This window comes from Mesocricetus auratus, unplaced genomic scaffold (genome assembly GCF_017639785.1).
Source record: "Mesocricetus auratus isolate SY011 unplaced genomic scaffold, BCM_Maur_2.0 Super-Scaffold_100009, whole genome shotgun sequence".
In the NCBI taxonomy this organism is placed as follows: domain Eukaryota; kingdom Metazoa; phylum Chordata; class Mammalia; order Rodentia; family Cricetidae; genus Mesocricetus; species Mesocricetus auratus.
The window spans coordinates 65,544,784-65,569,994 of record NW_024429193.1 but is presented as its reverse complement, the minus strand read 5'-3'; the positions used below and the strand labels follow the sequence as shown (position 1 = coordinate 65,569,994).

At 52.8% G+C, this 25,211-nt stretch overlaps 1 protein-coding gene across 4 annotated transcripts; it reads right to left on the bottom strand.

The window, feature by feature from the left end:
• Positions 1-227: 227 nt before the first annotated feature.
• On the bottom strand, positions 228-24,466 carry Atp8b2 (ATPase phospholipid transporting 8B2). Of its 4 annotated transcripts, none has more exons than XM_005080197.4 (28): positions 24,315-24,466; positions 22,256-22,323; positions 20,222-20,280; positions 19,773-19,886; positions 19,549-19,647; positions 19,271-19,332; positions 19,099-19,171; positions 18,625-18,695; positions 18,340-18,419; positions 14,995-15,153; positions 14,724-14,812; positions 13,194-13,390; positions 10,530-10,738; positions 9,702-9,745; positions 9,133-9,298; positions 8,819-9,007; positions 8,561-8,676; positions 7,001-7,165; positions 6,803-6,914; positions 6,554-6,659; positions 6,294-6,438; positions 5,863-6,046; positions 5,475-5,698; positions 4,580-4,663; positions 4,035-4,280; positions 3,789-3,927; positions 2,351-2,481; positions 228-2,111 (listed from the first exon to the last, which is right to left on the bottom strand). In XM_005080197.4, exons 2-28 carry the CDS (start codon positions 22,284-22,286, stop codon positions 1,833-1,835), a joined length of 3,573 nt encoding a protein of 1,190 aa, XP_005080254.1. In that variant the 5' UTR covers positions 22,287-22,323; positions 24,315-24,466; the 3' UTR covers positions 228-1,832. The 4 variants fall into 4 exon arrangements, with proteins under 4 accessions (XP_005080254.1, XP_021088678.1, XP_005080253.1 ...); XM_021233019.2 differs by having other exon boundaries at positions 19,773-19,820; XM_005080196.4 differs by lacking the exons at positions 22,256-22,323; positions 24,315-24,466 and adding an exon at positions 21,458-21,759.
• Between the last annotated feature and the right edge of the window lie 745 nt (positions 24,467-25,211).

Sequence of the window (25,211 nt, the reverse complement as noted above, 5' to 3'; positions counted from 1 at the left end):
GTGTGGCTGGACTAAGCTGGTATGGGTCCTAAGCACCACGCCCATGGATGCTGGATCAGCATTGCCCGCAGTCCTGCTGAAACGCAAGCCACAGGAGTGTGTAGAGCTGTTCCCCCAGACTCAGCATCCACCCAGATCCACCCACAAGACCCCACTGGAGAGCTTCTGCCTATGTTTTTACCCTCAGTCTTACATACATATCAAAAAAGAGACAAATTACCCACCTCTCAGAAATGGAATTTTATAAAAAGGCATTTTTCTTTTATATCCATAAAATGATATAATTTTTGCAATTATAGAAATGTCATAAATTATACAGAATGTTCCTTAATTACAGCTCAATGCAACGTGATACTTTCTTCCCTCCCTAAAAAAATGAGAGAGAACAAAAAATAATATATATAGCTATATATATATATATATATATATATGTATTTATATAATATAGACAAACCAAATACAAAAAAAAATCATTTCCTCTTTGGTATAAAAATCAGACTTTCCCCTTAAGAGACACACAAACAGACATGGTACTGGGCTTGTAAACTGTGGCCAAAAGGGATTTCCCCCTCAAGACTTCCCCTTCCCGCTCAGGCAGCCCCGCCTCACTGCAACCTGCTTATAGCTCCTTTGGGGTCCTACACGGAACGTTTGGATTCTTGCTCCCCACTGCCAGCTCCTCACCATTCCTCCTCCCGTACTCTGCTGCTAACAAATAAGGGGTTTTTCTGGAAACTGACAAGGTGGCCCTGCCATGGGGAGTCGGGTTGAGAAGAGGGAGCAAAGATGTTCTGTCCAGACCACGCAAGTGGCCTCCTTGCTGGGCAGGTTCTCACCGCCCACCACTCTGGCCAGAGGCTGAGACAGAGAGTGAGGTCCTAGGTTACTGCGGCAAAGCAGCAGGAGCCAGCGTCCCTGTCAGTCCCACCGGGGTAGGCAGAAAAAGCACCGGACAAGGAGAGGAAGGAAGGGAGGTTGGAAGCGAGTATGCTAAGGAATTCAGGACCCAACTGGGAATCCAAGGAAGCTACCTGCCTCTCCTCAGTACTTGGCTTCATGTTCAGCTTTAGCTCAGAACAAGGGGACCACTATCTGGGCTGCAGCCCAGCACGGGCAGGACTTAGGAAACCCAAGAACTCGTATGTGCCCCGGGGAAGCCACAGCACAGGGGAGGAAGGAGCCAGGACACTCTTCCTATCCTCTCCCAACACCTCTGGCTGACAATTCCTCCCTGTCTGGTAGCCCCGGTATCCCGTGAGGTGTGGCCCTTCCCCAGCCACTCCGCCAGGCAGACATCCAGTGTGCCAGTCTCCTCTTCCCAGAAGAGTTGAGACACTAACTATAACATAAAGTCACATGAAGGCCTCCTCCACCCACCAAATAAAAAAGACAAAACTCAAACAACACAAACACAAACCAAAAGGACACACGATGATGTGAGGGGCTCGGAGGCCCCAGCAGGTCTCTGGCTTCCCGGCATGATACATTCTTGTATAATTCAGGAACAGGGCACAGGGCCCCTTGGGGAATAGGAGTAAAAAAATACGGAGATTCTAGTCTCCCTGTGGACTCCAAGCGGGACAGGGGTGGACCCAATCTCAGAGTTCCTCGTGGTTTTGGTTCCACATCTAGTCCCTCACTGCGGCCTCTATGCAAGGCCAGAACCCCTGCTCTGCCCCGGGGCCCACTCCCTCCACTTCTACAAAGTGGTGAGACCCCCAGGGCAGTCCACCAAGCAGAGGAGGCAGGCTGTGGGGAGCGAGGACCAGCAGTTTCTGGACACTGGCCCCGTGAGCTCTGGTCCCTGGCACAAGGGACCCCAGTTCAGGTCTTCAGCCCTTGAGGGGCTTCTCGGTCCCCCCACCGGGACTGTTGGCACTGTCACTTTTCTTCCTGCGCAGGCTCTCGATCCAGCTGGAGCTGGACCGTGCGCTAAAGCCAGACAGGGCCAGGGAGCTGAGCCTCATGTTCTTGCCAGACATAATGAGCTCCCCAAAACCTTCCTGGTGTGAGAAGGCATAGCCGGAGCGCCGGGAGCCCGTGCGGCCCACTCGCCGCATGCAGCGGTGCTGAGCCTTCTGCTTCTTCCTCACAAGCTGGGTGTAGCGGACCTGGAGGGCACAGGGAAAGGGAGTCCTTCAGCGTCTGCTCACACCGTCAGGCACCGCCAAGTGCAGGGACCCAGACACCATGGCGGGTCATCACAGGAACTTGTGTAACCATGTGCGGTACGAGCCCCCAGAGTCCCGCAGCCCAGACACAGCTCTACAGCACCCAAGCGAGAGAGGCTTTTCCTGCCACGCTGCAGCTGCCCCCCGAGGCCTACCGCCAGCTTTGCCAGGGTTCTCACCGTGTCGGAGAGATCCGGCTTCAGGCTAAGCCTGAGGAAGCGGAAGGCAACCACAGGCATGATGCAGACAGCCGTGGTGAGCACGATGGTGAGCCACACGGTGGGTTGGGCCAGGGTGTTCTGGGCATTCCCTGGGGGACAGGAGTCACGAAGTTGACAGAGGAGATGTTCTCACTTGCCCGTTGCTATCTCTGATGATTCCACGTCCTCAACCTCAAAGTCCGGGCCACCTTTGACTTCCCATTTCTGTGCTTATCTCTAAATCTGTCTCTGGTCTCCAACTCTCTCCCAAAACTCTAGAACTGTTTCCTCAACAGCCTCAGTGAAGTTATCTCCAGGATAATATGCCCAAGTAATGGACTGCCTCCTCTACCCCAAATCTACTGTGCCTTTTCCAGCTAGGGAAGTACGACCACCCGCCTAGGCTAAAACTACAACCTCCTTACTCCTCTACTCTTCACACTCCATTTTCTAGATATCTAAAGAATCCCACATTCACTGAATTCCAAGGCCCCATCAGTCCTACTTAGATACAGAGGTCCTAACTGATCTATTTCTACCTGTGTGCCTCTACTTTGTTATTCAAATATGATAACAATGACTTTAAAAAAACAGAAATTGGTCTATGTACTTGCTGTTCAAACCCTCCAATGGAACAAGGTCTTTGTGTATGCTGGCAAGCACTCTGCAGAGTTAAATCCTTAGACCTATGCCTCTTTTCTACAGACACCCCTTTTCTTTTTTGAGACAGGCTTTCATGTACTTCAGGCTACTCTGAAACTTGCCAGGCAGCAGAGAAAGACCTTGGAACTCCTGATCCTCCTGACTCCACCTCCCAAGTGCTGGAATTAGAGGCATGTGCCAGCCTACATATTTTCTAAAGCTATCTTTTGGAAAGAACAAAACAAGTAACAAACAAAAAGAAAAAAACTTTTGATAGAGCAAGGAGACAGATGGCCTTAAGTAAATGAAGACTCGAGGCAGGGCAAAGCCGGGCACAGTTACAGCCTGGCATTCAGGGCCCTTCCCTTTCTCCCTCTGCTTCCCTAGGCTTCCTGCCCCACCCTCGCTCTCCAAGAGCCAAGGGGCACCCTCACGCTCCTGGCTCTGCTCACTAACAGGGTCTCCTCTACAGGACCATCCCTGGCTACCCCTGCTGGCACTCTGCTGACCGTGACGCCTGCCACCCCTGACTTCCTTGGAATTGTGGCTTTCCATAGCCAGGCAAGGGCTGCTCATCACTCTCGGGGACACAGATGCTCCTTGGCAGCAGGGCCTGGGTCAACTACCCCTTAGCACACCCCTTGATTTTACACTGTACCTTGCAAGGCACCTGGCATGGAAAGGACTGGTGAGTGCTGTCTACCCTGCTGTTCCCAGAACATCCCAGAACAGGTATGATCCACCACTGATCAAAAAGGATGCCACAGGCACTTACCCACAAACCGGAACTGGTTTGGAAACATGTCAAAGAGCCCATTGCTGTGCATGGCAAAGAGGATGGCAAAGTAAACGGCGAGGCTGCCCCAGATGAAGAAGTGGTTGATGGCTGTCCAGTAGCCTGTATCCAGCCCAATCTGCAGAAAGGAGTTATCGCAGGTAGGAGTACCCAAAGCCCATCAGAATCTGAGATGTGGTGCTGAGGGATGGGAGGCTCCCTCCTTCCGGAGGGATGGCCACATACCTGCACGCTGACCACGATGACCAGCGACGTGGCCACAGTCACCGCAAAGGACTGGTAGTCTGCCAGCTGGGTGCCATCATCCCGAGTGGCCTCGGCGAACACCCCGTAGGGGATGAAGAACATGAGCACAGAGGTGTAGATGCCCTGGGCGATGCAGATGAAGAACTCTCGCTTGTTGAACAGGAGATTCAACTGGCCTGGCTCGTACAGCTTGGGGTACTCCATGCTGCGTTGCTCCGGGACATCCTGTGAAGGAAGGGCCCCAGAAGTTTCCAGATTGATGATCTCCAGTAAAGGGCAGACAGATGCTATCCCTGGCTCCCTCTTCCTAACATGTTGGATAACAGAACCAGGCTCAAGCCAGATTCTCCCAAATCAATCTGGGTTCAGCAAGCTAGGGGAATTACAGATTCTAGCCAAGATGGAACGGACCCTACTCCCCCCCCCAAACTGGACGTGCCCACTGGCAGTGGGATCTGCTCTATCAGACAATCTTTCACAACAGTATTCTCTCCTTCCAGTCTGACCACCGACCTCCCCCATACCTGGTCAAAGACCCCCATGGCCAGAACTGGGAGCGAAGTGTACACGATGTTATACAGCGTGATGAAATACTGGTCATACACGGTCTGGAAGAGAATGGGCGACGAGCGTGAACAACCAACCCCTCTAGAAAGATAGCTCCGCACATCAAGCAGCCCTAACAGCCTCCCCCGGGTACTAAGATCTCCACTCTCGCAATGAATACTTTCTTTCTGGGTGGGTTATTTTGGAACATGGTTTCCTATGTAGGTCAAGCTGGCATGGGACTCACTATGTAGCCAAAGTTGACCTCAAACTTTCAAACCTTCTGTCTCCACCTGCTGAGTGTTTGGATTAGAGGTGTGCACACCATGCCCAGATTCAGAATTCAAGACCAACCATTGCTACACAGTAAATAAGAGGGCTAGTCTGTATTACATGGAACCATGCCCACCCACCCACCCAAAAAAAAGAAGAAAAAGAAAAGCCAACATTTATTAACTGCATGTACTAAACAATGGAGTCAATTAATGGGACAGACACAGTGTCTGCTCCTGGGCATCTGTTTACTCATCATGTGATTAAGAGATGTGAGCGTGTCTGTCTGGGGGACATGTGCGCGCTACGGTGTGCATAAAGATCAGACAGCCACTGGTGTTGGTCCTCAGCTTTCTATCTTGAGATACAGTCTCTGCCATTGTGTAAGCCAAACTAGCTGACCCACAAGCTGCTCAAGATTCTATCATCTCCAGCCCCCACTTCCTAAAGGCAAGTGGCTAACATTGCTGCATCCAGCTTCTACATAGATTCTGGGGGTCTGAACTCAAGCCTTCAAGATTGCACAAGCACGGGCCTTTCCCCAGTCTCCTTTATGGCGCTCCTAGACATGTAGCAGAGAGGTCTAGAAACACTTGCTACCTGGGCTGAGAAGCCACAGAAGAAGCCAAACCAGAAGTGGACCATGGTGAACGCAAAGTTCTTATAGAAGAAATAGCAGAGGAACTTGCACATGCGCAGGTAGGACCAGCGCCCATGCACCAGCAGGAGGCGCTGCAGGAACTTGAACTGTGAAAAGGAATAATCCGAAGCCAGGACAGCCTGGATGCCTTCCTGCCCGCTGATGCCCACACCAATGTGAGCAGCTGCAGAGACAAAAGATGATGTGAAGGGATGACCATGTACCTCAGATCCCACTAGTTACAGCCCCGCCCCTCACTCTGCCCACCCAATTACAGCCCTGTTCCTCACTCTGCCCTGGTTCTGAGCCCTAAGGGCACTGCAGCCCTCCTGCCCAGCCCACACTCACTTTTAATCATGCTGACATCGTTGGCTCCATCCCCAATGGCAAGGGTCACCGCCTTCTTGTATTTCTTAACCAGTTCCACTACTTGTGCCTTCTGCAAGGGTGTCACCCGGCAGCAGATGACAGCTTTGCAAGCACACGCTGTCTCCAGAAACTCTAGCTCCATGTCAGCCTCCAAGGCATGGGCCTGAAACACAGAGAAATACCAGTTAGTCTTCCCAGGGACACCTCACAGCGCTTCTGGTCCCTTGCTGATCACAACCCTCCCTCTCTCACGTCAAGGGAAGTTGAGAGCAAGATAAGATTCCAAGGCCATACTGAGAGAAGACATGACCAGTGTTCACAGCCATCTCTGCCGGGGGGCAGCACAGGAGCTATGGGCAAGCATTCTCCTGCCTGAGAGCCGGCTCCAAGCTGGAGATGGCAAGCCTTACCAGGCTGTGCCCATTGATGACCAGGGCGTACTCCCCAGCAACAGCCTCCAGGACAGAAGTGAGCTTGGAAGAAGAGAGTTTCCCCTGGTAGGTGAAGCCATTGCCCACGGTGTGGGATGAGTCCACCATCTTCTCCCGGGCTTTCCTGTGAAGGCAGAAATGAAACTGTGGGGGGCTCTAGGACGGCGGCAGAGAGGAAAACAAGCCTGCCAGTCCCTAGGCACAGTTCCTGATAGCTGTATCCCCAGCCCCTAGTTTACCTGAGCTCCTCTCGCACCTCCAGAACAGTGTGGCCTGTGACTATGAACACCTCTGTCATGTCATCAGTCAACATCTTACATGAGTAGCCAATGTTCACAGCTGTCTCTGCCAAAAGAAAAGGAAGGTGCTGCAGGCAGACAACCACAGGGTGAGCATGCTTGCCCACTCGGTGGCCCAGCTCCACACAACGGCAGGGCAGACTAGAGTGTCCCGTCTGCCACCAAGTCTGCCCTGCTAGGCACTCTCACCTTGCTTATCTCCAGTTAGCACCCAAATCTTAATGTTGGCCAGAGTCAGCAGGGCAATGGTCTCTGGAACTCCCTGCTGAAGCTTGTCCTCAATGGCTGTGGCACCCAGCAGCTGAAAAGACCACAGGGGCTTCTGAGGAGAGCTGTGGGCTCCCCACCATCCTGCCTCACCCTCAGTCTGCCCTGCCCTGTCCGTACCATCATGTCACTCTCGACTTCTTCATAGATGCAGGCCAGCCTGTCCTCTCGGCTGTCTTGGGCCAGGCTGGCCTGTAGGCGTCTCCTGGCCCATTCCTCATAGTACTCTTCATCCAGATCTTTGTAAGCCAGCACCAGGGTCCTCAGTCCGTCCCCCGCATACTCCTGGAAGAAGCGTTGGGAAAATCAAATGAAAGGAATTCTAGAAAACAGCAAAAGGACTGCAACTCAAACTTTAGACAGCTTAGATAATCTTCAGTTGGATTTTTACAAATGTTTAAATTTTGTTGCTATTTGTGTGTGTGTGTGTGTGTGTGTGTATATATATATGAGAGAGAGAGAGAGAGAGAGAGAGAGAGAGAGAGAGAGAGAGAGAGAGAGAGAGAGAGAAGGAAGTCTGCTATCTCCTCCCACCATATGGGTTCTGGGATCAAACTCATGTCTTTAGACTGGCCTCAGGTGCCTTCACATGATGAGCTATTTTGATAATCTTCCTGGTTGGTTCTTTGAGACAAAGTCTCATGTAAGTCAGGCTGCCCTAAACTCCTTATCTTCCTGATTCTATGTACCAAATACTGGGATCATAGGCATAGTGCAGCACCAGGCTTGGCTGATTTTAAGTATTCTCACCACAGGGGGGGAAAAAAAAAAAGAAACTAGAGAGACCTTAAATGTATTCAATGTCCACCAAGATCTTAAATATACTCAATTTACAATAAAACAACAACACCCCCCACCAAAAAAAGGACATTGGCCAGGTGTTGGTGGTGCACACCTTTAATTTCAGCACTAGGGAGACAGAGGCAGGTGGATCTCTGTGAGTTCAAGGCCAACCTGGTCTACAGAGCGAGTTCCAGGAGAGCTAGGGCTGTTACACAGAGAAACCCTGTCTCGAAAAACCAAAATAAATAAATAAATAAATAAAAGGAGGACATTGTGGGGCCAGGAGCGGTGCACACCTTTAATCCCAGCACTCGGGAAATAGGCAGGCAGATCTCTGTGAGTTTGACGCTGGCCAGCCTGGTCTACAAAGAGGGTTCCAGGGCAGCAAATAAGGGTGCTTGCTATCAAGCTTGAAGATGTGAGCTTAATCCCCAGAGCCCACATGATAGAAGACAGAACCAATTCCTCCATGGGCTTTGAGCCCCATATCACACTGTGGCATGTGCAAACACACCAACTACAACACACACGCGCGTGCACACGCACGCACGCACGCACGCACGCACGCACGCACACACACACACACACACACACACACACACACTTTTATTTCAAAGAGGACAACACGGGGCTGGAGAGATGGTTTAGCAGTTAAGAGCACTGGCTACTCTTCCAGAGGACCTGGGTTCAATTCTTAGCACCCACATGGCAGCTCACAACTGTCTGTAACCCCAGTTCTGGGGGATCCGACACCCTCACACAGATAGGAATACAGGCAAGATACCAAGGCACATAAAATAAGGATAAGTGAATCATTTTAAATAAATAAGCCAGGAAGACACGCCCTGCCACTTCACAATGCTAAGACCTGAAGAAGGCCCGGGCTGTCCCACCTACATTCAGGTGGTCGGTGGTGCTGTTGAGCAGCTCCTGCGTGGAAGGGTGGAGTCTGTCTAGCAGGATTGTGTCAGCCCCTTTGCAGTAGAGTCGGATCTTCCCCTCTGGGTTCCGCACTGTAAACGACACAAGGGAGAGGAGTGCCAGAAAAATTCACAGAATCCAAACGGAATGTTCCATCAAAAGTCACCTCACGCCTTCCCCACCCAGGCCTCTCTGTCGCCCCAAGTCTCCTCAGTTCCCTAGTACTGGCCTCACCTATGACTGACATCCGCTTGCGAATGTTGTTGAAGTCCAGGATGGCCAGCAGCTGGTAGGTGATGGCTGTTCCGAGCTCATGGACAGTGATTGTTTTAGGGGTACGAGAACGGAACACAAAACCAAAGTTCCTGGCTGCGGTCACCAGAGCCCCCTCATCCGGAGACTGAGCTTTGTAGTACAGCTCTCCTGGTGGGGAAAAGGAGCACGTGAACGTGGCCACCCTCCCAGCCTTGCCCAGGAAGCCCCAGCAGAGCAGCAGCGCCCAGGAGCAGGAACCGGCCGTGCGAGGCGGAAGTAGCTCCTCAGCTTACCTTCACTCTTCTCTTCTGACATGACAGTGTGACACAGGGAAAGGAGACGGAAGAACTCGTGTGTGTGGGGGTCCCCCATCTTGACAGCCTCCAAGAGGCTGGGGTCCCAAAACAAGAATTTCTTGTCAGCCAGAGGATTAAAGGAGAAGTCAACAGGCGCTGGCCTCTGGAACAGGCAAGGACACTGCTGAGCTGCCAGGCGACACCCCAGGGACGGAGCTGCCCACCCTCCTACCTCTCAGTAGAACAGCCCAAGTTTCTGGCCCCCTGGGGCCTCAAAAGTCTAGCTGGACTTATTTTTATTTTTTCCCTCTTCTTTAAAACAGGGTCTTATATAGCCTGGGATGGCTTGCTTCAAAGTTGTGACCCCTACGGCAGCCGCCCCAGTGCTGAGACTACAGGCGTGCCCAGCCATCCCCCACTCTGCTTCCGGTTCTCCTCTAACACCCCTTCTCCAGTATCACCCATTTCCTGCCCAGATAACATACAGTTGCCTTCTATGCCAGCTATCGCTAGCCAGATGCCCAGACTGTATCTGTCATAAAGAACATTCAGACACTGGATCTCACCTCTCCCAGCTCAGCTTTGTGTCCCAAGACATCAAACACGTCACCTACACCACCCAACAAAAGGAAAAGCACATCAGCACTGCCTGTCCAGAGCAGCGCAGGAAAGCCTCTAATGCAGACCCCGTGGGTCTGTGGGACCCCAGGCCTACTTATTCATCCTGCAGGTACCCAGGATCCCGGAATCCAGGAGCCTGGCCACAAGGGTCATAGCTCCCACCACTACCATGTCCATCCCAGCCACTCCTAGTAGCTCTCCCTGCAAGGGCAGCTCCAGCTCTCTATCTGCCCTTACCAACACTCCAAGTCTGCTGAGGGGCCTGGCACCCCCCAGGCCCAGAAAGCAGACACAGTCTTATACCCTGACAGCAAGGTCTAGGTTAGTACAAAAAACAGTTAAAACTGCAGGGTCTCACACCTGCACACACCCTGCCCACACCATCCCAGGAGCCCAGCGTCAAGGCCACCATACCAGGAAGACTGCAACTACGTCTCAGAGATTTACTAGGGCCCCTTGCAGCACCAGGGGAGTCTGTATTCCACTGGGCAGCCAAGGTAGTCCACCCTGGCCAGGATGCCCAGGTCAGTGTCTTAGGGCTCACTTCAAATAACCAACGTGTCCCCTGGTACAAGACCTAAGATCAGTGTGAGGGCTCCAAGGGAGTGCAAGGAAAGGATTCCCAGTACAATTCCTGGCACAGTACAGAGCACACCCTTTCAAGGTCCCTTGTAATCAGACAGGAAAGAAGCAGAGCCCAGTGTCGGGACGACTGAAGGAGCCCCATCCCGCTGTCCTTCCAGGCCAGCCCCAGCCCAGCAGGGACACTTTACCGTAGCTGTGGCCATGGATGGAGCACTTGTTGAACACCATGATGTTCTGGGTGAGGGTGCCCGTCTTATCCGAGAAGATGTACTCCACCTGGCCCAGCTCTTCGTTCAGGGTGGTGGTGCGGGCCTCTGCCGGAGTCCGCTTCTTCATGCAGAACATCTTCTTGTCCCAGTTAATGAAGTAGCTGTGGCCCAAACGGATGACTTCCACACTGCAGAGGGGACAGGAGGTGAGGCCTGGGGAGGCGGAAGCCAGGAAACATCCCACCCGCAAGGGCCTGGTCTGCAGGCGCTCAGCCTGGGGAGAAACAGGAACGGAGAAGACACCTGGGCAGGGACCCTGGATGGGAGGGGGCAGGAGCTGACTGTGTGCCACCGCCAAAGGAGCTCCCCACCCCGGCCCTCCTGATGCTCCACACAGAAGGGTGCAAAGGCTCTGGGAGGCAGGACAGACGCACAGGCAGAGAAGGGAGAGGGACTGACTGCACACAAGGCACGAGGCCAGTTCTTACCTCAGAACTAAATACAGAACCCATGCAGAGAAAAGTAAGAAAGTGCGAGAGGGAAGGGAGAGAAGAGAGAGAGAGATAATGAGGGTGATGTGCGCGTTCCAGCAAGACAGAGCCAGCTCCACAAGGCCACACTGGGGGGCAGCTCCAGGGGCTCCCAGTCCCGCCATCCCTCACTGCCCAGCACAGGCAGGAAGCAGAGGCCTAGGGAATGTGGGGAGTGACACCGAGTCACAAGGGAAAGGGACTTTCAGCTAACCATTACTTTTAGGATCTGGGCTGTAACATTCCCGGAGAAGAGCCCTACATTCGGGTCCAGGATGGCCAAGCAGTGGACCACACATCTGAAACCCTGTTTCAAGGCGGCTGGGGCTCCTATCAGGACTCTGGGCCCGGCAAAAGAAAGTGAGCTAACTAGGAGTGCTGCCATGGCCTTTCCCCAGGCAGCTAATCAGCCCGCTTCCGCCCTCCCCAGACGAGAACGCTGACGCAGCTCAGGAAAAGCCTTCCTTAGGTAGCTACCCAAGCTCCGAGGGACTTAGACGCAAAGCAGGTAGAGCAAAGCACAAAGCGGGAAAACAAAATGAGGTCATAAGCAAAACATGTAAATAACAAGCAAAGAAGCAAAGTGATCACGCCAGCGTTAGGGACGGTACCCAGGACATGCAAGGGGATCTGTGGTGGTGGTGGTGGTGGTGGCTGGATTTTTTTTTTTGGGAGGGGTGCAGTGGAATGGGGTCAGGGTCTCATTTTGGAGCCAAGGCTGACCTCAAATTTGTGGCCATCCTCCTGCCTCAGCCCTTCCCATGTGCTGAGAATACATGTGTGAGTCACCAGGCCAGACTGACACAGTTAATGCCACTTTTTATATGTATTTTCCAATTCAGTGCCTTCTATCAAAAGACCCTTCTGAAGAACGGGACACAGGTATCACGTGGGGAGGGAAAACAGACTGTATGTGAGGCCCTAAGTGGCTGGGCTAGCCTGAGGTCACATGGCTAACAGTAGGCAGCAGTCAGCCCAGACCCTCTGATGCCCTCCAGCCAGCTCAGAAGCCCTTCAATTTTGAACAGTCTGCATCACTAGGATTTGGGCTGATGAGGAGAGCTGAGCACAGTTTGGGTGCTTTGGTTAACTGGAATGAAAGCTAGGAAGAGTTCTGAGCAGCTGCGTAAGTACTTCCTCAAAAGTGCACTGGCTGAGCCTGGGGTGAGGATACAGACCTGCAATCCCAGCATTAGAGAGGCTGAGTGAGGCAGGAGGATCGCCAGCTCTAAACTGGCAGGGGACACATAGTGACTGATTCAAAAACAAAGAGTCACAGGCTCTCTTATCTCAAACAAGGCACTGCGTAGGAAAGACTCCTCTGGATTCTTTTCCCCTCCTCCGCCCCTCCTCCCTGTTCCTCTTTGGCCTCTACTTAACATTCCCCTTACTTTTAGTGTTCTACACATGCTGCACACCAGTCAGCCAACGCCTGCTAACACATCCCTGCAGACTTTCATTCCTGAAGGCCCACAGACAAAGACTGACGACCCTGACTGTGTCCAACCTTGCCGCCACGGCTTGTCCATGGCTGAAGCTCCTAAGCACTCCTACACCACCCCAGTTTCTTATCCGCCTGTCCTTGTTTCAGCTGCTTGTCCTCCGCCCTAGTCCTCCCCACACCTCCACCCAAGCTGCATCTCTGCGTCTGAGAAGCAATGCTCGCAGCAACGCTCTCCTGGCCCTCAAGAACTGGCCTGTCTCATGCTACCTCAGGGACCGGCACTGGTTCTAGTCCTGGGTCAGCCAATCTGCTACTCTGAGGGCAGAGACGACCTACACAGCTCAGTAAGCCCCAGCTCTCCACAGAGACTCACAGCAGAACAACCTCCATGCTGTGACCGGTCAGGGTCTTCCTCCTCTATCAGACTTAAGCTGGGAAGGAGATCGGTTCTCTGTTCACCTTTTTACTCCTTTCCCAGAACGGGCACGCAGTAGGATGTGGTGCTGAAGAAACCAACGTAGTTCCTACCCCACTATAATCCAAATGCCAGGGAACTTTGATAAAAAATAAATAGGTAACATGAAATGGTCACAGTATAGAAGGGACTACATACTCCTTGTCAAGGGTCTCATCTCCCCGGAGAGAGCCAAGGGCAGAGAGAGCACATACCTGACATACAGGGAAATGGGCACAACGGTGTTGAGAATGATGATATAGGACCAGAAGGAGAGGAAGCCAGAGAAGAAGGCACTATCCACCGCCTCATCCCAGGGCAGGTAGACCTGGAAGCGTGTCCCGACTTCGTGCTCCCAGATGGCATTACCAATGGCCAGGATCACTCCCATGCAGACAAGGAATCCAAAAATCTGAGGAGGAATAAAAAGCACATATGAGGTCAGCACTCTTTGGAGAGCTTGCAAAGCCATATGTGCCCTGAAGAGACTCCACTGACATGCTGGGCCCTTAAAAGTTCATGTTTTTCATTGTAAGGGACCAGGACAGGGAGCAGGTGCTCATCTGCCACGGTCTATGCAATCCTCTCTGAACACGGTCTCATCCGTATGAAAGGGAAGCTGACACAGTCAGTAGCTCCCAATCTGGAACTCCCAGGAGTCCTCAAAGGGTGAGGCTGGAGCAGCTACTTCTGACACAATTAAAAAGCTTACTGTAAATTATCTACCTGCCTGTGCTAGCCCACACAAGGCCAAGAGAATGCTCTGGTATTTATTGTATAGAGTGCCTTTTTTTACTTCTTGGGAATTAACCCAGAGCCTTGTGCATGCAAGGCAATCTACTACTAAGTTACATCATAAGGCCTTTTTGTTGCTTTTCTGCTTTAAGATAAGGCTGGCTTCAAACCTGTGCCAATCGTCCTCAGCCTCCCAAATTCTGAGATTACAAGTGAAAACCACCAGACATGGTTTAGGAGGATCTTGAGTTCAAGGCCAGGCTGGGCTACAGATCAAAATTTTATCTGAGCGAGAAAGAGGATAGGGAGGGGACAATGGAGATCACTGGTTCCCAACAACTACTTCTAAAATCGTGCCTATGTATTGGCTCTGAAAATCAGGTGTCATCCTGATCTGTGGCCACCAGGGGGCACGAAGAGTCCCTGTATGAGGAATTAACCCTACTTCAGCCTGGGTTTCTGTAAATCCTTTAAAGCTAAGGTGGAAAACTCAATTATGGCTGCCCTTAGGCCCCCCAAGCTGGTATGCTGGGAGCAGGCAGCCAGTAGAAGAGGTACAAAACGGGGAGGGAGAGCCCAGAAAGGAAATCCAGTTCTAGACAAACAGGGGAAGGATTCAGGAATAGCCAAAGCAAGCAAAGAAAACTTTCCCCTTGGGATCCTTTACGCTTAGAAGTCGGGGAAGGGCCCCACTAACCATCTTCCCCATGGAAATTCTCTTTTAACTCTAACTGCATCTCCATGAAGGCCTCCTTGTCCCTGGCCTTCAGGTCACATGCATTTAAGATGCCATCATAACCAAGCCCACAGAAAGGGTGGTGTATTTTAGCTTTATGTTGTTGATTCATGCATGTTCCTAAGACTTTTAAAAATAACATCGCCCAAGTCTGAAAGGGATCTGAAATTAAACACTGCCCCTGAGCAGCCCAGCCTGGCTGCTGCCCAGAGAAGAACCACGGGGCAGAGGGCCTATGGGGAGAACCTCTGTGCAGGCTGCGGGAGCAGCTCACCCACAGGACCAGTGTGTTCATCAGGCGGTCAATGCTCGTCCTCTTGAACTTTGTTCTGCCACTGTTCTGCATAAGCTTGGTGTCAGGACCTTGAAAACAATGGGAAGACAAATCCACAAACTGAAGTTGCCATCAAGCAGAAGCTCTAGGTGGGGACGAGGCTGCAGCTCCCCCATACCTCCCCCCCCCCCCCCGCGGGGGAGGTGGCTACCCCTGTGTCCTACCAGCCCCCAGTCCTGTCCCAAACGCTGAGTGAGGCCAGGAGGCTCACCGGCAAAGATGACCAGCCCGAAGCACCACTCGGTGTTTCTCAGCACACAGCCACGCAGCAGCATATTCTGGTTGCTCAGGGGGAATTTGTTTTCCTTCCAGTATAGTGTTCCACTGAACTTGTCCAGCTTGTTGTTGGGAGGCTCACAGATTACTTCACCTGGATGGGAGACAAAAGTGCCAATGCTCAGAGCTCAATCGCACGATAAGGAAACAGAAAAGGTAGTTACAGGGCTGGGAGGGACGCAGTCCAAGTTTACAACCCAGCATCCCTGGGTAGCTCACAACCACCTATAACTCCAGATTCGGGAATCTGATACCCTCTTCTGGCCTCTTCAGACATTTGCACATATACAAATCCAGATTTAGTGGTACACACCTTTAATCCCAATGCTAGAGAGGCAGAGGCAGGCAGTTTGAGGATAAACTGATCTACATAGAATTCTAGGAATAGGGCTCCATACTGAGACCTTCTTGGGAAAAAAAAATTTAGAAAAAGTTTTTTAATAGAAAAAGTAGCTGTGGCCAGGCAGTGGTGGCACACACCTTTAACCCAGCACTCGGGAGGCAGAGGCAGGTGGATCTCTGTGAGTTCAAGGCCAGCCTGGCCTACAGAGCGAGTTCCAGGATAGGCTCCAAAACAATACAGAGAAACCCTGTCTCAAAAAAAACAAAACAAAACAAACAAAAAAAAAATAGGGCACTTAAACCCCAGGTTCAGAAATTCCTGCCTGTATCTGGGAATTGGTGGCACACACCTTTGATCCCAGCACTCAGGAGGCAGAGGCTGGAGGACATCTGTGAATTTGAGACCAGCCTGGTCTACAGAGTGAGTTCTAGGACAGGCTCCAAAGCTACAGAGAAACCCTGTCTGAAAAACAACAACAACAACAATAAGTGTCTTCCTGTAATCCAAAACTCTAGAGGGTGGGGAAAGGAGGGTCAGGAGTTCAAGGGCATCCTCTACCACAAAGGAAAAGACAGGTATGAATTTAACACTGAACTAACATTAAAAGTACATATATTCATGCCAGGAATGTAACTCAGTGGAAGAACATTTGCCTAGGTTCTAGGTTCATCCCTACCAGCACACACAAAAATGTACATACACTTAGACCCCAAAATATCATGTACATGTGTGTGTGATATACCCATGTGTCCACCCACGCGCACGTGGGGGCCAAAGTCAACAGGAGGTGTCTTCCTGTATCGCTACCACTTTACTCTTCTCTATTCCACTTATTTGCATCACAGTGTTCGTATGACGGTCGGAGGAACTTTGAGGATTCAGTGCTTTCTTTCCAGAAATTCAAGTCAGCAAGTTAGGCTTGGCAGCAAATGCCCTTACCACTGAGCCACCTCACCAGCCTCTCATACTGAACCTGGAGCTCACGGAATGGCCAGCCTAGATGTCCAGCAAATCCTAAGGAGCCTCCTGTGTCTGCCTCCTGGTGTTGGGACTGCAGATGCTCCCACACCTGGCTTTCCATGCGGGTGCTGAGTATCTGAGCTCAGGCCCTCAAATTGGTACAGTAAGGACTTCCGACAACTGATCCATTTCCTCGGCTCCCCAAAAATCACAAACTTGAGACTATTCTAGATACAGAACAGGTCACAATATTTTTTACTTTTTTAAAAAAAAGATTGATTTATTTATTATGCATACAGTGTTCTGTCTGCATATATCCCTGCAGGTCAGAAGAGGGCACCAGATTTCATTATGGATGGCTGTGAGCCACCATGTGGTTGCTAGAAATCGAACTCAGACCTCTGGAAGAGCAGGCAGTGCTCTTAACCTCTGAGCCATCTCCCAGCCCAACATTTTTTACTTAAGCATCACTGGAACAAAAGACTAAATGGCCAAGGAGTAGCTGGATAGTGCCAATCTATGAAACACTCAGTTACTGAAGAGGACAAGGCAAATTCCTTATGTGGTGTAAGAAACTTATATGATGGCCATCCCAGCACTGAGAGGGAGAGTTCTAAGCTAGCCTGGTCTACACAAGGAGGCCCAGGCTAGCCAGGTATTAGTGATATAATGATATAACCACCACACATATTTAACAAGCAAGAGGGCGTGTTGTAGAGATTTTAGTGAGATCACAGCTACTTGGAGTTACACATGTGTAAGTGAACTATCAGCTACTATGACTGCATACGGAGGGCAGAACTGGAGAGGAAGAGTCTTCTCATACACATCTACACACACTGACTTATTATACGGAAGATACCACTGCTATCTCCAAAAGGAATGTGCTGAATTTCTCTCAGTATGCCACGAAGCTCACTTGAAATAACCATCAGTTCAAGAGATAATGGTACCACCTGGCATTCCACACATGTCCCTCCTGAAAATGTCCAGAGACCTGCACAATCAATACGGACTCAAACCCCAGGCCACCTTTCTCCACCCAAAGTTACTCCAGGACTACTTGTAGGGAAAAGGGACCAGTCAAAGAAACACACCCTGAGCAGAGCCAAAGAAACACACTTTGGCCCTGCAACCAGAACCAAAGAAATGTACCCTGACCCTGAAACCAGTGCCAAAGGAACACACTTTGTCCCTGGAATCAGAGTCAGTGAAAGAAATGTACCCTGGCCCTAAAATTGGAGCCAAAAGGCTAAAAAGGACCAGAGAAAGAAACACACTTTGGCCCTGAAATCAAAGCCAAATCTGACCCTAAGCCTGTGAAGAAAACTAACCAATCCTCCAGCAGAGCTCTAGCCAATCTGAGCTCAGCACTAAAATCTGACCAATCCCCACCCTGGAAGCCCTATGTAAACCCTGTGTCTGTTCAGCTTGTGGCTGTTCACGCTACCAGGCTGTCCTCTGCCACTCTGGCTGAGAAGAGGGCAGACATTCTCCTGGATTCTTCCCTCCCAATAAACCCCTTCAATGAGCTTTGGGTGAAGACCTTCTTTTGTGGTGGTAGCAGAGCGGAGCAGAGCAGGACTGTAACACTTTTGCTGGGGAAATCTTCCCCTGGCAGAACAGAGTTGTTACATTCCGCTCTCCACTCCTGGGAGCAGAGCTGAACTGTAGCAACTTCACCTGGGAAACTTTCTCCTGCCAGAGCAAAACTGCTACACTGGGCAAACATCCCCAGCTGGAAGACTCTCTCCTGCTAGGGCAGAGCTGACACACTGGGAAGCCTTTCCCTGAGGCAGGGCTGTAAACCCTGGGAAGCCTTTCCCTGAGGCAGGGCTGTAAACTGCTAAGCTTACTGCAACCTGTGATAGTCTTGGCTCCCGAGCTCCAGGATACCTTTCCATCAGTATTCTGTGATTCCCGAGCTCCAGGATACCTGTCCCATCCCATTCCACCCGAAATGCCTACGCTACTCACCATCAAACTTGGCCAGCTTACTGATGTCCCCCAGCTCTGAGGTGACGGGAATTGCCTGGCGCACTTTCATGTTGGTCTCTCTGGAAGAATAAAAACCCTTGAGTTCTGGCCTCTCCTGGCAGCTGGAATCAATCCTGGAGCACCTGACCCTTAATGGCTCAGCCTAGAAAAGTTCGAAATCTCCAGAGCCTTTCTTACTCCTCATTTTCCAAAAGGCACAGAACCCAGGCCCGGGAACCTCCTAAGGGCGCAGGAGAAAGAACTGACAGCAAGCATGCCACTCACCCGTCCAGCTCCGCTGTCTCTATGTAGCACAGCCCGTGGGGCTCGCTGCTGGAAAGGAGCAGGAGGTCCGCCTGCACAGAAAGCCCGATGAGAACACACACGCACAGAACCTGGCCTCCGCGGGCTCTTAGTGTCCGTCACCCTCCAGTCAGCAGTGTCTCTGATGGTATACGGTCCTGTCCGGTCTGAAATTCATTACGTAGACCAGGCTGGCCTTGTCTCTGCCTTTGTCTCTGTTCTGAGATTAAAGGCCCATGCCAATGTGGTTGACATAGAGCTATATTCTTTTTGTTTCGACTTTAAAAAGCATGGAAAAACTAGTCCCAGGCATGTTAACATGACCTAGCAGCTCACCATCTGGGAAAAATCTCTTTCCGTGAGTGTTAAGAGGCAACAGAAAACCAGGAAGAATTGTCCCCTTCTACCAAAGAGGACGGGGAACCCTGCAGACCAAAAAGGCACCCTGTCTCTTACCGCCACAAACTGGTTATTTTCCAGCTTGATAATATCGCCAACACAGACATTCATCCATTGCTCCTGTTGGAGGCTGTGGCAAAGAGAAGACAGTGGAGGCCATCAGTAACTATGAAGGTTCCCATGGAAACTGCCTCCCTCCCCAAAGCCCTGGTCTCCAACATTCACTCACACTCCATTGATCAGCACCTGAGAATGGCGGTTATTCACCTGGTTATCACTCTTGTGGCGGAACTGAAAGAGAACTGAGGACAGTAAGACAGTCTACCCCGCACCTGGAACTAGGCCAGCATCCGGGGGACACAGCGTAAAAGCTGTCCGAGGGCCAACTCTCCCCGGTGCCCCTGCCTAGCTCTCGTCTAGGTACTACAGATCTAGCCGGACCACAGGGACATCAAGGTCATCGGGAACAGACGAGGGGGGGTGACAAGGAGAGCAGACACAACTCACATAGTCATCAGTGGCATCCTTAACAGCTGTGATGCTGAGGACAAGGACCAAAGGCACAATGGTGGTGAACCACGACAGGGACGAGATCTGGGGGATCAGCTGAAAAGGGCAGAGACAGGCTGCAGACAGGCTGCAGAAGCCCTGGCCGGGGCCCTGCCCAACCCTCCCTCCGCTCTCTTCACTCAGCTCTGGGAGTTACAGAAGATGTAGGAGAGGTCACTCACCTGCAGAATGAGAAGGAACAGGAAGTAGGTGTTGGCAACTTCCTGGAACTGCTCAAAGAGGTTGACAGGCAGGAAGGTAAGAATATTGTACTTGGAGGTCTTGATGCAGTTACTCTAAGGCAATAGGAGGGGAGATCATGAGGGAGGCACCCCTCCCCCAACCTAGAGCCAGGCTGGGGCGGCCTCTTCCTTTTGGGCGGTCCCAAACCTTTTGCATACATTCCCTCGACAGCACCCAGGTGTGGGCAGGGAAGAGGAGGAGGAAAAGAAGTCTCTCCAGGCTGATGTATTTTGCTTCAGTAAGAGAAAGCCTGAAAAATCAGCCCAGCAGCAGACAGAAACTGGCCAAAGATCTTCCCTGCCTCCCCCAAGCACCCTTCCCTCAGCCACCAGCCTGGATCTCCCAACACTCTTCTTTGCCGGCTCCGGGGAGGGAGCACTTCACTTACCGCATACTGGAACTTCTCATTGTATTCACGGTCATTAGCCCGTGCCCTCCGCTCTTCTTCTGCAAAAGAACAAGGCTGTCGTCAGAAGGAGTTCACTAAGTCAGGTCTACTCAGCCTTTGTGAGAGTTCCTCTGAGAACCTGCTTCTTCCCGCAGAACACAGTTGTGGTGTTATTAAACTCTTGTTCTGGTCCACGTTGCCAACGGCGCAGTCCGAATGGCCCTGCATGCTATTCCCCATGTCCCTCTTAGAGACACAGTCTCACTACAAAACTACGTAATGCAGGCTGGCCTCCGGCCACACTCACAACACAGGACAGCTTTCTGTCCCTACCTGCCAACTTGTCAACAAGGTCCTTCCCTCAGAGCACTCAGTGCCCCCACCACTCCGACCCCCAGGTCCCTTAGTAACGCATCCATCATCACGGCCATGCGGCGGCAGCGGGAAGTACAAAGCTTCCTTCCTTTGGAGATCACTGCAAACCTACTCACAGCACCTGGGGAGGAGCACAGTGGGTGGTGCCAGGACAGAGGGTCACAGTGCCCTGGAACTGCTCTGCGGCAGCATCCCAGGCCCACGTGCAGCGTCTCTGAAGGAGCCTCTTGTCACGTGTCACCGTAAGCAGTTTCTGACTGGTGGACAATGACATCATCCTATTGCGAAGCTCATCTTCAAGTGTGGGGGTGTGTATGTCAGAGATGTGGGTCATGAAGACTGAGCAGATGAAGCAATGAGCTGCAATCTTTCTCCTACCATTCACACACGTCACTGTTTAACGACCCTTATTTAGCTGGACCTAATCCAAACCCAGAAGACCCCAGGCTGCAGGTGCCAATTTCAGGACCAAGAATAAGCAATGTCCTATGAAGGGTTCCCTCCTCAGACTTAAAAAGGAGTTGAAAATTGGTTACGCAGTAAGCCTGCCACCTTATATCTGACCGAGAATCCAAGGTAACATTCCAGATCTCTTCCCACAACAAGCACAATGCAGTAACAAACCCAGGCCACAAAGTCATCAGACAAATGAGCCATTTGACAGACAACCAGAAACTTCATTCAGAGGGTCCCCTTTCCCACTGAGACCCTAATCTCCAAGAACCACACAAAGAAAGGAGGAGGATCCTAAACGGCCCCCAAAGAACACGGGGAGAAGGGGAGGTTGAGGACGAGGGAATGCGGAGGTCGGAAAAGGGCAATCACGGATGTGAGAGCTGCCAGACACTGCCTCCCTGTTACCTGTCCCCCAAGAGGGCTTCTTCTGGCTCCAAGACGGAGGCGCCCCGGCCCGGGCCCACTTCTCGGGCATCTCCTTAGGGACCGTCATGATCCCGTTTTAAGAAAGCGCACTGTCTGTCCTTGGCCTCAGCGGCGCCTATGGGGCGGCCCCCCGGGGAGGCGCAAGAGCTGCGGCCACGCAGAGGGGAGCCCCGGCCGCTGGGCGCGCAAGCCACCCGCAGCCCAAACCATCCTCGCGGCCACCTGCGCCTGGGACCACCAGCTCTGCAGGAGCTCCACTCCCGAATCCCACGACAGAGGCGGGAGGTGGAGCTTTGAGTGGCCGGAACGCGGAGCCCACGCCCCCAGGCTCCGCCCCCACCGGCTCCCACTGCAGAGCTGAAGTCTGCCAGTGCCGCGTAGGCGAAAGCCAGCGCGCGGCCCCGCCCCCTCCCCCAGCCAATGCGGAGGAGCCGACCGTCCGCGTTGTCCAGGGCAACAGCTTTCATCGCACACCCCCCTCCTTCCGCGGGAAACCGAGGAGGGCTCCGGTGGGTAGGCAAAGGAGGCCAGAGCCCCGGAGCCCAGGCCAAAGAGTAGGAGCTGCAGGTGCTTCTGAGTAAGGGACTAGTGATTAGCAGCCATGGCTGAACATCAGCCCAAGGATGAAACGAGGAATTCGGTTTCTTAGGCTACCCTCCGAGGACGCCTAGCAGCCCTACCTCCCCCCTTTTTTTCTCAGAACCATTCTAGTCGTCCCGCTACCCCAGCTACTTTCATTCATTATGGTCCCAGAGAGCCACTCCTTGCCGCTCTTACCTGGGGGGCGTTTTTTTGCACACAGTGCCATCTCACCCACCAAGGTTCCAGCAATCCCATGGGAGTCCCTGCAAGAAAGCAACACACGCGTGGTCAAGAATTCTTCATTCCCCACCTGAGACCCCTTCTGAAGATTATCCTAGCTACGCCCCTGCCAGCCCTACAGCCTCCAACTCCATCAACACTCATCTTCTGCTCTGATATGGATACCCGAGGGGAGGGGGGCTTCCTCTGTCCTGAAAGAGGGGACTGAGAATTTACAGAAGCCAAAACCTATAGAGAAGGGTCTAGAAGAGACCAGATATTGACAAGTGAGACACAGCTCTCGAGGTATGCCCCTCAGGAACAATGGGTGTCCCAGGTGCCCTGGTGTCGACGCCTCTACTAGAAAGCATAATTTCCCCTGGTAGGTTGGGTGGAGATACCATGAGCCAGGAAACACCTGGCAGAGCATCAGGAAACAGGGTGGGCACATTCCGCCCTTCTAGAAAGCTCATTATTGTCCCACCCCCACTTTCATTACTGGGACTTCCATTATCTCCTCCTCCCCAGAGGGGTTCTCATCAGAGGCATGGCCACCACTTCCTGCAGATCGTCCCCCCCAAACCACTTCCTGGCAATCGGGGGCCAGCCACCTCTGGGGCCATCAGAGAGGTCTACCCAACTCTGCTGAAGACACCTTTCTTTCCCACCACAAGTCTAGTCCAGGCAGCAAGGCACTGGACACCGGCTCAGAGAGCCTCGGCTTCCTTCCAACCTTCCATGTACTTTCCCCTACAAAGGTGCAGGTCCTGGCCGGAGGGACCTCCTCTCCCTTTAGATGGACCGTCTTCTCCCTCCTTGGTTCCCCTGCTTCCAGCCCGTCAGCCCCAAGAGCTACTAATTGCCTGTCTGCCCAATCTCTGTAATTACTGACTCTGGTCCCAGCCCAGTCACCCACACCAATTCTCCCTTCACTAACACACACTCCCTCCTTGACCTCAGAGCAGACAGTCCTGCCAGGCTGAAGTCCTTTGCACTCCTGACTCTCCATAACTGTGGCAAGCAGCGGCGCTTCCCCCCTTGGCTCAGGAAGAAAACCTCATGCACATTTTGGTGATGCCAAGCCCTCTTCCAGGGCCCCAGTCAGGGTCTCCACCCAATCTAGAGCATGAGTCATGGGAGGGTGGGGTGCAAAGCCAGAGGGAGGTTAAAGGAGAGGATGCAGGGTGGGCATTACTGGCTCCTACCTAGCCCCACCCCAGTGGGAAGCTATCCATCATCGTTAGCCCTAAGATCTGAATCTGCCGCCTATGACAGAGGTAACAGTGGAACTAGATGGCCATCAAGAGTCAAGTCTGGACACGGATCAGGAAAGTTCTTTTACCTCTAAGACCCTAGGGAGACTCAAAACAAGTTTGGCCCCAATTCTCAAAGGGGGCACAGTTACAGAAATCACTGGCAACAGGGTCCCCCTCTCAGGATATCCTGGGTTTTCTAAACCGGTTAGGCCCATCAGCCACGTCGCCTTGCCCCGTCACCCTACCCCAGCCCCCTCTGCAGCCACATCTGGGATAAAAATAGCCAGCCCTGGGAAGGAGGCATCGCTCCACGAAGGAAAAGGGCTCCTCCTCTGAGTCTGGCCTCCGCTCTTTTCCCAGCAAGTCTTTTCAGAGGAAGCTAGCAGGTCGGCGAGGCAGGAGAAAACAATAACCCCAGGGGCCACCTTCCTTCCCTCTCCAAGGACAGTATCCAGGACCCACTGCACAGCGCTGAGCTCCCAAAGCTAACACCCCTAGCACCCCTGGTTTTCCTGGGGCACAGAGACCTCCACCTTCGCGGGACAAATGCGATCATCCCCGAACTCCCCCCTCTCCGGGCACCTAGAGCCTAGGGCCAGGGTCAACTCCTCGCACCCCAACTCTCCGCGCGCCCCATCTTCCCAGCCAGCGCACAGAGACTCGCACTCTCCATCCTGGGTTCCAGCCTTCCACGGCCGCTCCCCGAGGCTCCGCAGCCCGAGCCTCCCAGAGCCGGCCCTCCCGGTCCACACCCCCGGCCCGCCGCGGCGGCGCCTCACCTCAGCGCGCAGCGCTCGGCGCTCCGCCCGGCGGCCCCGTCCAGCCCATGCCGGGGGCTGGGGCGGGGGCGCTCGGCTCCGCTGCCCGCAGGCTCCCGCCCTCCAGCGGCAGCCCTGCTCTCCCCACCCGGGCCCCGGCCCGCTACTTTGTGTCAGTTTCGGCCGCGGGGCGGAAGTGACGGCGGCGGCCGCGGGCGGGGGGCGGGAGGGGCTTTGGGGAGGTGAGGGGCGCGGCGTGCGCCATCTTGGTGCGGAGGGGAGGGTCCCACGCTCCAGCCCCGGACACGCAGGCGTTCCGATCGGCTGGAGAACGCTGGGATGCTGTGTCTTTATGTTGGAAGCTTGAGACCGAGAGAATGCTGCTTGCTCAGCGCAGGAGGCTGATGTAGGAGAGGCAGCGAAGAAGCCCCTGAGCGTGCTTCTCTCCAGCCCGGGGCTCTGCTCTGCTCCCTCCTCCCCCTGGCTCATCTCTTGGTCTTTCACCCTCCTTAAGTGGTACAGCCCCACATTGTCTGGGTATTAGTTTTTGCCTCAGTTTCTCTGCCTGGTTGTTCGACGTTGATGGCTTTTTCCCCTTACCACGCCTCTTGGGTGGTGCGCGCACACACATACACACACACACACACAAACACACACATACACACACACACACACCACCGCCTCTCTAAGAACCGTCTGAGGGGGTCTTTGGAGTATAGAGGAGGCACCCCTGTCAGGCCAAAGGTAGGAAGCGCTGAGATTGCCGGAGCCGGCAGCCAACCCCTCCAAGGCGAGCACTTGCTCAGGCCTCAAAATGTAAGTGGTTTTGGTGTGTTTTGTGGTGTTGTTGTTTTGTTCTTTTTAGACAGAGTCCCATTATATATATCTGACAGGCCTGGAAGTCTCAGAAATCCGAGC

Bases quoted from the DNA above. Each gene is read 5' to 3' on its own strand.
- Atp8b2 (XM_005080196.4), bottom strand. From the start codon at position 21,545: ATGACGGTCCCTAAGGAGATGCCCGAGAAGTGGGCCCGGGCCGGGGCG. The intron at 19,333-19,548 runs GTGAGTTGTGTC...GTTCTCTTTCAG, and splicing joins AGGATGCCACTGATGACTAT to TTCCGCCACAAGAGTGATAA. The intron at 13,391-14,723 runs GTGAGCTGCTCC...ATTCCTCCTCAG, and splicing joins TGAACACACTGGTCCTGTGG to ATTTTTGGATTCCTTGTCTG.